The following is an 18,699-nucleotide window of genomic DNA, read 5'->3' as shown; positions in this document are numbered from 1 at the left end:
TATCGACAGGCGGATGCGTGTCAAACTCACTATCGGAGAGGAGAGACGCAGCTTGTATCTGTGTATATTTGACAGATATTATGGAAATGGAACCATAAATAAATGCTGTTGTTGCTTATTCACCCTTATGTCGTTTCAACCAACTTCAACAGGCATCTGATACATGGTGTCCCCCAAGACTATATCTTAGGTCCTATGACATTTAGTAATGGAATAGTTGAACCAAAAATAAAAATTCTGACAGAATTTCCTCATGTCTTATGTAGCTATAATATAGTAGTGCAGTAACTAATATGCTAATGTGTAAAGTGTAGTTTACTACCCCAGCACTGCTCCGCTCACACTTTTATTGGAAAGCAGCTATCAAACTTCAGCTAATGACTTGGTTCATTATTTTTTATTTGAGTCAACTAACCACACTTAAACTGCTTATTTAACCTCTATTAATTAAGTTCTGCTGGCAGACTAACAGAAAATTGATTTTCCAGTGTCCTCTGACGTTCCCACTGGTGTTTACCAGTAAAATTGCCGCACATTTTGAGGATTTTCTGTCTGACAGATGGGTGGATTGAACCCAAAAGAAACATTCTTGGCATTTGAGACTGGCTAAATGTCTCAATTTCTGCATGACAGGAAGGAGTTTTTGCATCGCACCCACTGGTTTCATTTTGGCAGCTACACCACATATTGTGTGTACTGGGAAGATTTGAGAAGAATATCTCTGATATTAATGATTAAGATTGAAGATTCACCAACATGAAAAAGCACACAAATGTCCTTTGAGACTTTTGAGTTATTTAAATGAACAGTTATATAGAACAAGACCTTTTGACTTGTTCACAGTGGCACACTCAAAGAAAACCACTAAATTATTTGAGTTATTTTTCCAATAGTCCTCAGAGGCCAAGTCTTTGCAGGACAGTAAAACATTTTTATTACAGTCTATGTCATTGCAAAAATACAGTCCTTTGGCACCAGGAATGTGACCTGTGGGATATAGTTCCTGATGGCTGACACAATGGTGCGTCACGGTGATGACCCCTGACTGTGTAACCCCTTTGTATCCATGGCAACAAGGTGCAGGAGATAAGCAGAGTGGATGACTCAGGGTCCAGGGCTCTGGCATGGGCTAATGAAGCCATCAGGGCGTTAACACTGAACAAAGCTGGAGCCAAGAATGCTGCTAATTAGAGGAAGGAAAGATGCAAACAATCTGAATCACCTTCTTAGGGGCTGATGGGGTGCCAGAGTTTCTTAAAATAGAGAGCATATTAGCAGTTGAGTTGGGATTAATAGTGCAAAAATCTCTGGGAAAAAAGGAAACTTATATTTATATATATGTTTAAGATTTGAAATACACTATAAGTGCAAATTCAAAACAATTCACATTATTTTTATTTATTTTATTTTTTTTACAAGGAAAACTGCATTTTGTAACATGCTAAGTATGTTCAGTCGGACTGCGTGCCTGAAATGCTCTGACCAAGCTGTCACATCTGCGTTCGCTTACTTAAAAAATGTATATTGTTTCTGGGCTAACTTGAAACTGATTCCTATATGAGCACAAACCTTGAAGTCAGTTACTTTGATCTTCCCTCTTTCTTACCTTCAAAAATATATTCATTCTACTCTTAGAGCATCATTTGATTTCAGTTGTGTCTCCTGTTGAAATGTCCTGACCTCATGCTTTAAACATGCACTCCATGGCCCCTTAGGGAGATGACGTCATCCCAGAGTGTAATGAAGAAAACAACTCTGGGGCTTAAAGGTGCCGCAGCGGAGGCCTCTCATCAGTGCAGTACGTCTGTAGAGGCACACTTTCCCCCTTGAGAGAGACATTTAGTCCACACTCCTAGATAGGCAGTGAACCCAAAAACACGTAGGTCACAACCACAAAAACTTCCAGTGGGATGCACTGTTCATCAGAAGACCATTATTCTTACTTTGTTTGCTTCAAGCAACTTCAACATGTTGAACGGGAAGTCAATGTTTCTTGTTTCTTTCTCTATGGACAACAAATTTCCTGTTATTAGAAAACAAAGAAAAGTTATTTTGTTATTTATTCACCCTTATGTTTTTTCAGGCATCTGATAAACGGTGTACCCCACGGCTATATGTTAGGTCCTATTCCAGTATTAAATATACTGGAATAGAACTAGCTCACCCAAAAATAAAACTTCTGACTTAATTTCCTCATCTTATGTCATTCTAAACCTGTATGCTCTTATTATATTTGTGGAACACAAAATGAGAAATATTTAAACTCTATACAGCTATGTTCCACATAAAGAAAAATACTTTAAATGAACAACTAACAAACTTTTGGTTTGTTTCTCACCCAAATTTATTTTATGAATTCAGCAGACTCAGTAATTATTGGTCTTTAAAAGATCTTGAGGTTTTTATTAGGGATGTCCAGATCCTATGACATGATCGGAAATCGGGCCCGATCGAGTGGTTTCAGACTCGATCAGAATCGGACGTTACCTCCGATCGATATGATCACGACAATAAACTCTTTCTTTATGGGCAGTTATTGGTTTAGAACATTGGCCTGGTCTTTTTTTACTCATAAACAATATACTGTAGTGTTTAGTCAAAAATTAATTGCATCAGTCAGATGTGATGTTTTTTAAAGCCCTTTAGAATGACCTTATAAACAGGACAGAAAAATCAATTGCAGATAGTTACAGACTAAAACGAAATCTGGCCAAATTTATACCTTGTTAGTAAGTCCTAAAACAGTAATTTGTGCAACAAGGGTTTATAAATCCATTCGCACAAAAGCATCCATTATTTGCCATTAGAAAGAAAACCAAAAGTTGATAGATAACCCCTTTGGTTTTCCCATTCACGCTATTACTCTGCTTCTGCTAATGTTGGCGACCCAGAACACAACTTACAACTGGGGATTATGGGTAATTCGAATGACTAGCTGCCACTGACCCAAAGGAAAAAGAAGTCAATTGAAATGGGGTCCATCTATGTCTTCCATCACCGCAAAAAGCCCTCCTGGACAGTTTGAAAAAGACAAATGAGAGAAGACAGCTGATGAATGTGGGAGATAAATGAGGAGGTATGTTGATGTTAACACCTCTCCCACCCTCAAAGCGAGTCTCCTCGGGCATCAATTTCAGGAATCACATCAAATGCAGTTGTATTTTTTTCCATGACTTATGAGCTTTTTAGTTTTAAATTTAATTTAAGTCTATTTTTACTTCAAGTTAAATTAAAAGTACAAACATGCATTTGAAATTATAAGCTATACTTAAATGTCATTTCTCTTCAAAATTACTGACTACAGTGAATACTAGAGCAAGGCCGCCAATTTTCTCCCGACCTGTTTATACAGAAAGAATAATAATGGCACAAAGAACATTCACACCTTGAACGTTCCTTGTGATCATCCTGAACAAACTGTAATGTAGAGGTAGAGTGTAGAAGAGAGTAGAGGTTTTTTTTCGCCAATTGTGTTTTATTGTAAGTCATTTTGACAAATCCAAACCAGATTTATTGTTGTTCAAACACTTATTTCAATATTATGCTGCGATTACCACAAGGCAGACAAACTGATTGCCCTAAAGATTTCAGAAAACAATGAAAATCTAATATCTAGTGATTCTAATGGTATTAAAGTGGAATTAGTTGTTTGTAACAAGGGTTTAAAATCTTATCCTGTTGTATTGATTTTCCATCAGTAATTCAGTTTTTAGTCAAAGCATGATCTTTACCTTGGAAACCGATTCTTAATTCTTATTTTAATAGAGTTGTTGACTGCAGTTTTACAAACGGGTCACTTTAAGTTCATGACATTTTCTTGACCGTCTTGATTATCAATCAGATTGTTTTCTTTTTCCTCTTAGTCGGACATTGGAAGAAGTCTTATCTGTAAATATATTGCTAAGCAAGTTCTACATCTCTTTTGATCACTGTTGCATTGTTTTAACTTATACTCTCCACAAAAGTATCAGGACATCCCTGAAATCAATTTCTGCGCACACTTTAGTCACTACAAATCAAATCTCATTGCACTTAGTGTACAAACAAATCTTCTTAATGAAAAACTTTTAGAATTGTAGCTTACTCCAGCATTTTTTTATAATATTGCAAAAACTACTATCTCCACGATATGGTCTGTGTGTGAAATACTGATTTGTGGAGTAAGAGGAACGTCTGGTCCAAACCATAGTGAAGCCAGCTTCCTCTCAACCTCAGATTCCAGATGTTATGTGTAAGACATTTAGAATGAGTTACAGGTCAATGACAGTTCAGTTTCTGAAGCACTGTTTTGAAAACTACTGCTTTCATAGACAATGGCCTTCTAAGGGGCCATTCTCATGCGCTCTGGCATTCCAAAACAGCAAAATAGAATGCAACAAAATTTAAAAGAATGCAGGAATCTAGAGATGTGTTTAAAACATTCTAACTGCTGTGGCTCTAGAAGTTAAAGGCTTCCTAACTGAAAAATGTAATTTAGAAATGATTGATTTGAAACCGTTCAGTGCTGCAGTTGAATCTGAATTGCTTTAAAAACCAAAAGAGAGACTTAACATTGTTGCCTACATTCTAAAACAGCTACCTTAAAATGCTTCCTAGCTAGGGAGCTCACTAGGTTTAGTAACATTAAAGTGCATAAGTGATATTTTCTACACCCAAAGTTCTTTAAGTTGTGAAATCATTATTCCCTGACCATGCTTTATTTAGTTTATATGGACAATTCTTGTGTCTAAGTCGTTAGCCAACAGCAATCAAAACACTTGCCAAAACTGAAAGCCAAAACGGCAACAGGAATAAATAAGCAGCTATATTCTCCTCACCACTTAGGATATGCAAGGGCTCAGAGAGGAAACAGAGTCAAATTTATTAGCTTGCATACGTCACTCTGACTTCAGGGGACTACCTGAAAAATTTGGCACTGATAACTGTACAGTAGGCCAGTGAAGTAAGCCTGCGTGTTTCTGCGACAGATTGATGTTGCTTTGCGTAGTCATGCATCTCTTACTTTAGCAGATGGAAAAGATGTACATGTCCGGGTCTGTGTTGTTTTTAATTCTGCCCAGTGCTTATTCAAGTGGTCGGACGCAGATGCAATGGCAGAGAGAGGTTCTCTTGATTTCTACCTTACAGCTGAGACTCCTGTGCTCCGATCCTTGAGATTCCAGTGATTTTCCCACCACTCAAGCTTTACACCCAATTAAAAGCCCCCAGCATTGGAGGAAATTCGAGATGCAGAGAGAAACGGACTCCCTGCTGCTTGAGGATGACAGAACCTGTCAGGGACTTTAAAAGTCCTCAATAGAGTCCCTCCAGCTAATTAACCATCTAATATAACGAGAAAAGAGTTTCAAATGTTCCTACTGGTAGAGAAACTAAATAGACTGAGTAATAGCATTAATGCACACAATCACCACTATGCCAATTGTAAATAAAGAGACAGTTCACCTAAGAATGACAATTCTGGGTTGCACTTTATTTTACAGTACGTGTACTAACATGTACTTATAGTGTACTTACAGTGTATTTATCTAAGAAAGTTCTGGTAATACAAGGTAACTACATGGGGTAGGGTTAGGTTTAGAGGTAGGTTCAGGGTTAGTACCTAGTTATTACATAGTTATTGTAATTACTATAATAGTATGTACATGAGGAACAGGACCTTAAAATAAAGTGCTACCCAATTCTGCTATTATTTATTTACAGGTTATTCACATGTACTTCCAAGAAACAAGCAAGTGATTTCATTTATGAATTGCTCTCATTCAATCGCTTCAAAAACGTTGATTTATTCAGAAACTAAACACTGCTCTGGGTTTCTTTGGAGGCATTTTCGTTTGTGATATTGAGCGAAACCAGACAATATCATGCCTAGAATTTAAAACAATATCAACTTCTTGCTTATTGAACTATTATATAAAATCAATATCACATTTGCAACATCACATTAAGTCATCATCCTGCATCATGTTTATCAGCCACTGCGTGCAATGTAAGATTTTCAAGATAGAATATTTAAACTTCCAGCGTTTCTGTGTTCTATTAGAGCCAAACTTCCTAATTTCTCAGAACTGGCTGTTTTGAGAAGTTTCCACCTTTCTTTGCTCATTTCCATTGACCTCTGACCTTCTGCAAAAGGCAAGAGACTCTTACAGGTGTTCGGCAGAGTCCCAATGAATGTCTCTGTTTGATGTGCCCATGGATCACAACCAAATGTTTGCAATTGACTTGCGTCAGACACAAGACAGAGCGCCTGAGTTTTATGATCTCTAAAGGCTAAACTCGCCAGCACCTCATTCCTGCATACGAGAAGCAAAACAACTCTGGACTTTACTATCAGGATTTAGCTTTTATTCAATATTGGATTCGCACAGAGACTTTATTAAAGAGCTCAGAGCCGAACAGAGTTCTGGGTGGCATAATTTCAATGGGAAGCATAATCCACAAAGTTGAGTACAAAAAGAGAAATGGTAATCAAGGCATATCACCTCTGACCTCTTAAATCTGTAAGGTTTCGGCAACTTGGCTTTTTTAACACATAGCTGAGACTGAACAAAAGACACGCTGCCTGGTGCATCAATGCCACACTGATGATATACTGAAAATAACAGTGTCTGACAGTCTACTAGTTGGTGGCCATTACTTTTTTTTTTTTAAGCACCACATAAATAAATCATATTACATGTCAGCTGATGTTTAGTATTTCTCACATCAGAGGTTTTGACATTCTTGACTTTATCCAATTTTAAAGTCAGAATTATTTAATAAATAAATTCTGGAACCCAAGAAATAACACTATGACATTTTGTACAGCATGGCATGACAACAATTTAATTTTCTCAGCTTTTTTTAAAGAATTGTATTGTTAACTGCATTTATAATGCTCAATCATTTAACCCTATAACCCAATTAATAAAAAAAAAGAAATTCACAAAAGTAGCCTATATATATTTTTTGTTTTGTTTGTTTGATTTTTTCTTATATAATGGGTTATGTAAGTTATCATTAACTACAAAACAATATTTTGTCCTAATCTAGCTATCCTCTGCAAAGCAGCATTGTAAAAAAAAAAACACAAAAAAATTAAAAAAGCAAAAATATATTGGATGGAAAACTTAAAAAGGTTAATGAAAATGAAAGCAAATGAAAACTCAAATAAATGCCAGATTACAAATGTAATATTAAAAATAACAAAATTACTCAAATCTAAACTAAAATTAATATGGAAACTGAAAATTAAAAGCTAATTTAAAATATTAGCTTGATTTAGGCTATATTTGCAATCCTGTTATCCATTCAGATGTTGCTTTTTTATTAATTGTAATAACTTTTTATTTATGTATCTATTTTTTATTGCCCAAGAGAAAGTAACAAAAAATAAGGTTTTAAAAATATATTTAGACATGTCCTGAATATTAGTAACAGGGTTGAAAAATGTAAATATATTTCATAAAATAAATAATTAATAAAATATACTATTTAAATTTGTATATGTATGACTCTGAACCCCAAAAAAACTCATAAGGGTCAATTTTATTTATTTTTCCATTGATGTTTGATTAGTTAAGAATATTTGACCAAGATACAACTATTTGAAAATTTTTAATTTGAGCGTTAAAAAAATCGAAATATTGAGAAAATCGCCTTTAAAGTTGTCCAAATTAAGTTTTTAGCAATTGCATATTACTAATCAAAAATTAAAGTTTAATATATTTACAGTAGGAAATGTACAAAATGTCTTCATGGAACATGATCTTTATTTAATGTCCTAATGATTTTTGGCATAAAAGAAAAATCAATCATTTTGACCCATACAATATATTTTTGGCAATTGCTACAAATATACCCTAGTAACTAAATACTGGTTTTGTGGTCCAGGATCACATATATACCATTTTATATAAATATTAACAGTTTTGTGTCCTGCTGTGGATGAACGGCTTTCTGAAGGTTAAGCTCCTGATGTTCACAGACCTTTTGTTGAAGAAGAAATTGAAAAAGCTGACTTTACTCTCTATTCTGGCCCATCTTACCGCTAGCCGATCCCAAGATGTCCAAACATGACGTTCTGAATAATAAAATAAGTATCCGAAATTGTTGACAGCAAGCTAAACTCATTAATGGATCAAACAAACAATATTATGTTCAATTCATCAGCGTCTACTTGTGTGGTTGCTGTAATATGCCTGGAAACAGACTGCCAAATATCTTGAAAATAAACCACTCAGCAACCCATTTAACACTTGACATTAAGTTTTAATCAAGGTTTTACATTGCATTGTCATTCGCAATGGGTGACTTCAAACATGATGAATGGATGATTCAAGAGCGCTTGATTCCAGCTGTATCATGTCGACCAGATGTGCAGGCGTCAGTCTCGATAAGCATTGAAGATCTCGCCATACCCCAGAGTCTTACAACCCTAATCATTTCATCAATCACTATGAAGCCATTTAGCATGCTAGTTTGGTTGCTATGATGCAGAGCATGAGTATTTTTCAGTCCTATTGATCTATGACATATTAACTGTCCAAACCATCATATTACGAGCAAACGTCATTGGTGCCAGGTCAGTGCTTAGATGTTTTATGGTTGGGACATATTAATGGAAACCATTTCCTCTCGGATTCTGGCTAGACTTCAATGTGAAATACAGTTCATAAGACATGATATAACCTGTACATTGGCCCAGCATCTTAAAAGCCTGGGAAAGTCTGTCCATCATGCTGATAGAAGGACTCCACGGACCGGGTGGAGACACAACCAGATGCGTCTCACTGTGATATAAGGAAAGGAGGCTTTTGTGGCTATGCTTGAGAATGTGTGTGTTTAGGAAGTGGGTGGGAAAGGGGGATTTTTCTTCATTTATCAGAAACACAGATTAAGAGACTGTGTGCCAGTTGTTCCTGATCCAACGCATGACACATGATCAACACATGCTAGACTGTCTACGGCCATGATCTCATCAGAAGGTTGTTTCATTTGTCGACAGTACAATAAAGATGTGTAGTGTGATCGTGTGATGCAAACGCTGTTTTCACGAACAAAACTCAGCGAACAAAACTCAGACCATCACTGGAGAGGAACAGATGAGCTGTTATGGATTTAAAGGGTTTATAAAAAAAAACTGTCTGTAAACTACTTACGAACTCAAATGAGAATAATAAGGATTGAAGTTGTAATTCAGTGTCAAATGGAGAAAAAAATATATATACATAAATAAATATATTACCACTTACTTAATAGAAAAAAAAAATCAAAATAAAAGCAAATACAAATTACACATGAATAATCTGTAGATTAAATGAAAATAGAGGATTAAATAAAATACAAAAATTCTATAAAAAGAATCACGTCATGTTTACTATTTAATAAAGTAAAATCATTTTAAAATAAAAAGTACTTAAGAATGACTAACTAAATAAATATTAAGAATAATTTCTAACAATTAAAAAAAAATAAGACGAACAAATCAATGGAGCAATTACTAAAATAAATAGGTAAATAAATAATTAAATAAAAACATAACCCTGTCTAAATACATTTTAAAATATTTTTTTTAATCTTATTAAATGATCGAAAGAAAAATATTAAATAATATTTTTATTATTCCTGTTATATTTTCTTTTTACAAATAAATAAATATAAAATAAGAATAAATCTAAATAAAATTAAAGAACTAATTAAAGACCAAATTCTTAATTGATAAATGTGTAAATGAATGAATGAATAAACCTGAATTATTGTTTTTATAGTATTAAGTACATGTAAAGTGTAACAAGGACACCTACAAATAAAAAGTGTTACTGAAATATCTAATGCTGCACATTTCAAAAAGTAATACTAACTGGGAAGTGTAAACTTGTTCAACACTGAAATGGATAAACATGGCATGAACAAAAAAATAAAATTAAGTAAAAAGTATGGATCACCTGTGTTTGAACTCTCAGTGTGATATGGTGCCAAATTCTCCGAAGCTGACGAAGCCGCTGCTTTCCGGAAACATTATAACGCGGCGCTGGAAGCTGCAGTGGAAGGATTCCAGCAGGTGCTGTGACTTGTAGGTTGGCCTCTGTGCTAAATGACTTTCATGATGGATCGCATCAACATGCCCCAATTATGAGATTTATTTTAGTTGTCGGTGAGAAATCACCTTCTGTCATCTAAGAATCCCTTTAATGGTGAGTCAGGCAATGTGCAGCTTTAATGAAGGATGAAAACTTAAAAAGAAAGCTGAAGAGATGTGAAATATAATCCAGGAAGACATTTGGCTTACATTAAACACAGATCCTAATTACATTCAATTTGATTATACGGGTTATTCAGTAGTTAACTCTATGCGTTTTAGTATATCACATTCCTGGGTATTTTTCTTTTTTAACTGGCAGTGTTTCAAGATGGGTTTTTTATTCCCCCACAAAAACTGGCATTATTTAAAAAAAAAAGAAAAACTAAAGTTAAAGCCTCATTAGCAAGTACTGGAATTTCCTCACATGGGTTTAGAATATAAATGTTCGTCACAACACGGCCTTGTCATGCTAATTAACACACACAAACTGAGCTGCCTATGAAAACATTTTGTAGAGGTATACTGTTACAACACTAATTTAATATAACAAAACTAAAAGAAAAGAAGACGAAGAAGAAGAACAAGAACAAAGAGCAATGTCCAGATGCATCATGTCACCTTCACCTTGATGTGACCCAGCCAGAGAGACCATGAAGCCAAAAAAATGCAGTCACTAGACCTTGAGCTATTTCCTGTGCAACATCTCATCTCTCTTTCATTGGTATCAAGGCATGGTGTGCTGCAAAAATAAAAAAAACCCTGTCAACGTTTATTACCACAACCCTCCCCTCATCACAACATGCCTGACACCTCCGTGAGCAGAAAGTTCTGCTAATCAAACAGCTTGTCAGTGTGTAATCATGCACACTTATGCCGTCCCACTGGAATTGTGGGTAGCAGGAGTGCAGCTGTCAAGGGGTTTGTTGCAGGTTAATTGGGTTTAATTAGGAGAGTTGTTTTTGCCTGTTTAAGCACCAGCGGGGGAGGAGTTGGTGGTTGTGGAGATGTGGACATGTCTGAATGTGTTTATATGAGAAATGCATCAGGTATTATTGTGAGCGAATTCGCTGTTGGGGAAAGCAGATATTTGTCATCTGGAATGAGATCATGCCAAAACCACTTTGGGATATTTTTTTTACATATCTATCAAAGATCAGATCCACCTCGCAATGATCTCGGCCTAACAAGCTTCAAACTGCATCACAATCCTTCCAAAATTAGTCTAAGCAGCAAAAGAAGAACCTATAAAATGGTTCTTCTTGAGTCTTAAAAATAAGCATTCTTAAATGGCATCTACTGTTTGCACTTTTAAAAATAAAGGTTCCAAAAACATGTTTTCACAGTGAGGCCATAGAAGAACCATTATGAGTTCTCAACGAATATTTTAATAATCTAAAAGAAGCCTTTTCCACTATAAAGAACCTTTTAAATTTCCATGGATGTTCTTCATTGAACCATGCCATTCAGTTTTATTTTTAAGAGTGTATAAAGAATGATTTGTGTAATGGAAAGGTTCTATGGATTTTTAAGTTTCTTTGTGGAACTATCAATGCCAGTAAAGAACCTTTATTTTTAAGCGTGTGTTTCCGTGAAGGACTCTTAACACCCAAACGTTTCATTGCAAAGGGTTCTTTATAGTGGAAAAGGTTTTTTTATTTTTTATTTTTTTTTTATGTTCTTCACACTAAGTGGGAAAATTGGTTCTTTGAAGAACTATTCACTGAAAGGTTCTTTGGAGAACCTAAAATGGTTCTTCTACACTCTTAAAATCATGTTTTTTTTATCAGCATTGATGGTTTAATGAAGAACCTTTAACATCCTTGGAATCTTTCCAGTGCACAAAAGAATCTTTATAGCGAAAAATACTTTTAAATGATTAAAATGTTCTTCACACTAAGAAAAAACTCTTTTAGTGAAAGGTTCTTTGGGGAATCCAAAGTGGTTCCTCTATAGTAACACTGTGAAACCCCCATTTTTGGAACCTTCATTTTTAAGGGTGTAGCTTATTTTTAATTAGCATGTTGAATCTTCTATTTGAGGTCGTGTGATACCAGAACATCTGGGTGTTCAGAACAACTGAACAGACATCTACATTGGAAAACATCAGATTTTAGTAAAACCTATCTGTTGTTTTCTGGCAGAACTGAGGTCGAGGAACAGCTCTGCTGTGTTCTGGGATGGTGGAGAGAGGGGAGCGTACCAGGCCCTACTGCTGGATGAGGACCGCGGATGGCTGCTGGTCGGAGCCCGAGACCACATCTACATGCTAAACTCTGACAGCTTCACCCAACCGGCACGCAAGGTCAGTGCACACAACTACCACCATCTGACAGCGCATGATGTCATTTAGCGATCGCAAGGGTCACTAAAGTGAAAACAGACCATGACTACAGTGTTTTTGTTTCTGTTCACATGAATCTGTACATCTGTAATGTTGTTTTCATGGCTCTCTGAAGTTACAGGATTCAGTCTTTAAACTGCTCCACCACATACAATAAATCTGTTGAATAGCACAGAAAAAATAAATTGACTCGTCCCTCAGTTTGTAAGTATATGAAAAAGCACTGTATATACTGTAGTACACTTACAATTACTTACAAAATGTAAACTATATTATCGCACAGCTCTATATGTAAAGTTTTATCTGCAAACATACATTACTCATGTAAAACAATATAATAATTGCTTGATTGTGCAATGATGAGTAAAACAATGTAAACTATATTATCGCACAGCTCTATATATAAATGATGATGAGTAAACAATGTAAACTTTATCATCGCAAAGCTTGAACCTGCTAAATGTGATTATAAGGCATGAAGATATTAAGAGACATGAACATTAACATTACAATTTTCTGTAATATGTATTGTGAAAAGTGCTATTCAGATGCAATGGATTTAAAATTGACTAGCAACATTGCAAAACTTTACTTATGGCTTCATCACCATTATTCACGTGTGTTACGTTAGCATATTAGCTGAGATTGGTTTGAGCAAATTACATCCAAACTTTCAACTCAAACAAAATCAAGCTAGATTTTCATTGTATATGCTACTGTAAACACACTTTTTGTAGATTTTTGACAAACTAAGTGACAAGATGAAACTATGTTCTGAGGTAATCATCTCATAACATACAATAATCTACTCCGGTTTAACATACACTGCATGAACACAAACTCTTTTAGCTATATATGTTCTATTTGAACCGCAATGTGTGCTGAAAACTTCGCTGTAGCGTTTGAATATATTTTTCTACAGGTCACTACTATAAAGCAAGTTTGAGGATATTCTTACTGAGCTAATTAGCTAAAGCTAGTTGACTTTATAGCTAGCTTCTAATAGCACACAGTTTAATAGTGCAGATATTAAAAAGTGCCTTTATCGCCCCCCTCAATATGAAGGTTTATTTGCAAAGTTGTTACAGCAGGATTGCGAGTTTCCTATTTGTTTGCCAGGCATTAATGTCTGCATTTGCATACTTTCTAGCCTTAATTCTCCACTCCAGTCATTAGAGCTAAATAAACATTACATTTGGTTCAATGTTAATTGATTCTGTCTTTTATAATAGTGAAATACCAAAAGTTGACTGTAAGAAATAATGAGGTCATATGTAAGGTCATGGCACAGCCATACATGCGTGATCTTCATAAGAACTCAGGCACGCCAGGTTCTCCATCTCCCAATTATATAATTATGTACAGTGTGCTGATTGCCAGCTAATGATTCGGTCAATTTCCACATGGAAATGATTACAAGTTGAGAGGCATTTAGATTGTTGAGTAATGATGGTAAAAAGGCAAGCTCTAATCAAAAGTTTTTTTACAAGAACATTAATGTGTTGTACAAATTTAAAAAAGTCTTAAATAAAAATGGGCATATAATTTTTGTTAACAATAATCTATATTTTTTAAGTAATAACTATCTTTTACATATTTAAGAACTTTTAAATGTAATTTTTTTTAAATAAAATTAATATATATATATATATATATATATATATATATATATATATATAGAGAGAGAGAGAGAGAGAGAGAGAGAGATATATATATATATATATATAGAGAGAGAGAGAGAGAGAGAGAGATGCACATACATTATATTTTATGAATGTTTGTAATATTTTGCTTTATTATGCATTATTTTCCATTCCTTAAGAAAACTGTCTCTTTTATTTTTAGATTCACTGGCCAGCTGGACAGGAACACATTGAACGCTGCAAATATGCAGGAAAACATCTATCGGTAAGTGGGGCATAAATAGAAAAATAAAGCTTTTGAGGACCCCTAGATGCCTTTTTAATGAAGTGCTCTCACAGACTCAGATAAAAATACAGTAAGCGCTATGTGTGTGTGTGTGGGGGGGGGGGGTATTTCAAGCTGGAGAGTCTTAAAGGAGTGTATGTCTAAAGTTTTAACATAAGCCCCATGTGCAATAATAGGCCAGAATCAGTAGGTGCATTGCTGTGCGATTTAAAATGAATGATTAATATTCACCTCTTTAAAATCATGCTTTTAATCAAATACCACATGTAATTCTCAGATGGACTGTGCCAATTATGTGAGACTCCTACAGCCCTTCAATAAAACACATGTCTATGTATGTGGGACCGGCGCATTCCACCCACAGTGCACCTACATTGACCTGGGACACAATCTTGAGGTAAGCAAACGTTTTTTGGCCAACAACCATTGGGAAAGGCAGTAAACACTTTTAAGCTTGTTATCTTGTGCAAATGAGGAGTTGCAGAGCGAATTGGACCCTACTGAACGCTGAGAGTTCTTGACCATAGAGGTGAAGTAATAATGAGGGTAATGGTGCAAATAGAGTGACAGCCTTGTTTTGGAATGCCAGAAACCCACTTTCCAGCTCCATAGCCAAGTTGGAGAATCCGGGAGAGGAAAATGTCCCTTCAGTCCACAGGAGCCCTTTACCGCCCGACTGACAGGTGAGTTCCTTGTGCACATTGTCCTCAAAAAAACAGCCCATCAGCCCTTTGAAGACAAAAATATGGACAAAAATGGCCAATTTGTTAGACGTTCTCCCATATGAATTATTGATAATTGGATCCATATAACTCCAGGCCAGGTGTTAGTTTGCATCAGGAAATTTGGAAGTTTCTCCCAGTACAAAAGTTTGTCAGCCATATTATTTTTTTTTTTTTAAAAGCATGTATTGCTCAGGAGACCAAAATGCATAAACCATATGCTACCTAATTAAAGGCTATTACTGCAACCAGAGACCTTTTTGTCCATTTAATGATGCCCTTGGAATAACTGAAATTTGGTTTTCACACAAGCTGCTGTAAAACAGAGTATTTTGACAAAGGATCTGGAGTCAGAGTGTAGAATCATTAAACATTAGTTGTATATCATGAAAAATCATTTATCATTTTAAGTCGTTCTGGATGTGATTTTCATTAAACTGCTATTAATGCTCGCCTTAGATGGGGACCTGTATGCCGGGACGTCTGTAGACTTCATGGGAACAAACGCTGCTATTTTTCGCACATCTGTGCATAGCAGCAATCAACACTATATCCGCACTGAAGCTTACCAGGACCACTGGCTAAATGGTGAGTAATTCAATAAATAGTAATTGTTTCATATTGCTCATAGGTTAAAACACCATATTATTATTGATATCACAATTATAAACACTGTTTGCCCAATTTAACTAGGAAGCAAGAAGGTTTAACATACCTGGGCACAGCTATCAGTTTAGATTTTCCTTTTATATCAATGGAAGTTCCTCAGGATGCAGCCTGAAAAATACATACCCTGGATGCTGACACACATGGGCCTGCTTGGTACTAAAAAAAGAAGAAGAAAAGAAGAAAAAAAACCTTGACAATTAGTTTTAAATTCATGTGTCATAACCAAAGCTATAAATGGTCAAATAAAAAAAAAAATTGGAGTTCTACATTTCTTCAATTAGCTTGCAAGCTAACAGTTAGCTTACGTCCAAAGAATACTGTTAGTTTAATATATTTGTAACTTATTGGATTGTTAGCTTAGCAAACTGTTTTCAATCAGCATCTTAGCTTAGCATTCAGTCAACATATTAGTCTGTTCAATTATCATACAGCTACCCAAATCAATGCTAGTTTAGTTTTCACTGCTGCAAAAGGCCAAAAATAAATAAATACCTAAAATAAATCACAAATAAAATTATTCATTTTTGAAGAAGCTTTACAAACAGCTACCTCTTGGGCTCCAAGAGGATCATTGTTTTAAGCCAGTCACTTGTGATGTTTAAGTCATGTGACTAATCACTCTATATCTGAACTTCTTGCAGCAGACAGGGAAAAAGTCTAGAGGGCAAACAAACGTGTCTTGTTTTAAGGATGTATAATGTTTAAGGATGTACATTTTTGCTAAAATACAAGGAATAAATACTGGTTTAGAAAATATTGGCAGTGGATCAGAAGGTGGTCCATGGTCTGACATTTGGAAACCACTGTTTTGGGGTTACCGGTGCTGCCTAATTAACTTTTGTGACTTCCTCCAACCTCACTCTGATGCCAATTTCTTTTCACAGAGCCAGAGTTTGTGGGATCGTATTCTATCCCTGACACACACAGCTTGGACGATGACAAAGTCTATTTCTTCTTTAAAGAGACCGCCGTAGAGTCCAACCAGCTGGACAAGCGTATCTACAGTCGTGTGGCTCGTGTCTGCAAGGTGAGCGCCAAGTCCAGTGTCGTAATGTGCCAATAAAAACCTGAAGTGGATCCAAAAGACTTTTTTTTTTTGGTATGAAGAATCAATGAGTCTTTTGTAGATACTAATGAATAGACATGTAATCCTCAGTATCATCTGTTGCACTGTAGTAGAAGCATTGTGTGTCTAAAAATGGATGAATGAGGGGTTTATTTCAGAGTAATTAGACACTAATCTAGTAACAAGTCTATTAAACTATGTTGTCAGTTCAGGCTTTTCATGTTAGAGCATTCTTAAGATGCTTTAGATATTTATTTTATAAAGACTGGAATACACTACACAACTTTTGCAGAGATTTTTGCCACAGTTTGCAGTCTGGTAGTGATGGAAGAGTTGCCAAAAGTCAGAACCAGTCTACAGATTTTGGAAAGCCAGAGCTGACAGATTTAAAAGAAAACTGCATAGTGTATGATGGGAACAGACTCAGACTTCCATCAAATGGGAAGATATCAGACTCAATATTTTAAGTCAGTATTAGAACACATTGTTGTAATTTGTCGTGCCTCTTCTAGAAACGAGCAAAATGTTTCTGCATGAGTTTGTTGTGTTTGAAAGAATGTAAAAGTCTGGTAATGTGTTTTATGGTGTCTAGTGTTTCAAAATCTGTTCAGATATTAAAAGTCCGGTAGTGTACAGCTTTACACATTCTTTGTGTTCATTAGAATGACATAGGAGGAAAACGAAGCTTAATTAATCGCTGGAGCACCTTCCTGAAAGCCAGGCTGGTTTGCTCAGTACCAGGACCTGGAGGCATGGACACACACTTTGACGAGCTGGGTATGTTCACACACTCTGATTATACTTGGTCAACAGGAACACAAAAACTTTTAAAAAAAATTGTATTCAACAATCTTGTTCCTTTCTGCTGACTTTGTTATTTTTAGAGGACATATTTCTTTTGGAGACCAAAGATTCACAGAATCCAGTCATCTATGGCATATTCTCCACTTCCAGGTAACTTTATTACCTGAAAAGTCTGATTCATGAGTCATTCTTTGGGTCACCACCCCATAATCCTCAACTTCTTGAACCACATTCCTTTCAGTTTTATATTTGTTTATCTCAATTGTTGAATTATCATTTGCTCCATCCAAATCAACCAATCGGTCACACTCATTCCCATTTAATTAACTCTTCAGATTCTTAGACCTCCCTTGTTCATTCCAACCACCAAAATCTGTTGGTCTCAATTAATACTGTAAACTAAAATCAGTATAAAAACTCTCCTAAAATCAACAATCTGGTCACAGGATGCTCTCCTCCCTGCCCAATTCATTTAGAACAATCCATTTTGGTGCTCCCACCCAAGGAATGGATAGCTTGGGGTGAAACGTGAGGGTGAAAGGTCACCAAGCTTGAGGAACTCTGTTATTTTAACCTGTCATCAGACTAATACATGTTTCCTTTTCAAAAGCTCTGTTTTCAGAGGTTCAGCCGTTTGCATCTATTCCATGGCCTCTATACGAGCCGCCTTCAATGGGCCATTTGCACATAAGGAGAGCCCTGATTATCGCTGGATGGAGTACAAGGGGAGGATCCCTTATCCACGGCCAGGGACGGTAAGCTCTCAACAGGAAGGAATTATATTTGGTAAAGTAGAGAAGATGATTTGTCTTTATATCTTTATATTGTCTGTATGAGTTGCTTTCTTTTGGCAACTTGAAAGACTTCAGACTGGTCAAACTGTAATCTTGGTGTTGTGAGCAAGATTTGAGATCTACGGTTGGTTTTGGATTGCAGATATGTTGGGGCAACCATGTGGCAAGTTACTCCATGCACTAGCTGCACTACCTCAAGGGGGTTGTAAAAATGTCAGCAGGAACTCTAGGAGCCACCCGACAGTGCGGTTAAAAGTGGCTTGATTGTGGACTCCAGTGAGGTCACAAATAGGAAGTCAATTATCAGGGCT

The 18,699-nt window shown here is 35.8% G+C and overlaps 1 protein-coding gene across 1 annotated transcript in view; it reads left to right on the top strand.

Annotated features, from left to right (window-relative positions):
* The window catches only part of LOC113065088 (semaphorin-3D-like), a 47,004-nt gene that overhangs the window by 23,171 nt on the left and 5,134 nt on the right, over positions 1-18,699 (top strand). Inside the window, exons 3-11 of the mRNA XM_026236259.1 lie at positions 12,205-12,365; positions 14,250-14,312; positions 14,611-14,730; positions 14,923-15,016; positions 15,515-15,643; positions 16,609-16,751; positions 17,453-17,567; positions 17,675-17,744; positions 18,205-18,349. Coding sequence (XP_026092044.1) covers positions 12,205-12,365; positions 14,250-14,312; positions 14,611-14,730; positions 14,923-15,016; positions 15,515-15,643; positions 16,609-16,751; positions 17,453-17,567; positions 17,675-17,744; positions 18,205-18,349 — 1,040 coding nt within the window. The remainder of the gene's footprint in view (positions 1-12,204; positions 12,366-14,249; positions 14,313-14,610; positions 14,731-14,922; positions 15,017-15,514; positions 15,644-16,608; positions 16,752-17,452; positions 17,568-17,674; positions 17,745-18,204; positions 18,350-18,699) is intronic.

This window comes from Carassius auratus, chromosome 47, assembly GCF_003368295.1.
Source record: "Carassius auratus strain Wakin chromosome 47, ASM336829v1, whole genome shotgun sequence".
Lineage (NCBI taxonomy): Eukaryota > Metazoa > Chordata > Actinopteri > Cypriniformes > Cyprinidae > Carassius > Carassius auratus.
This window is presented reverse-complemented; position numbering and strand designations above follow the sequence as displayed.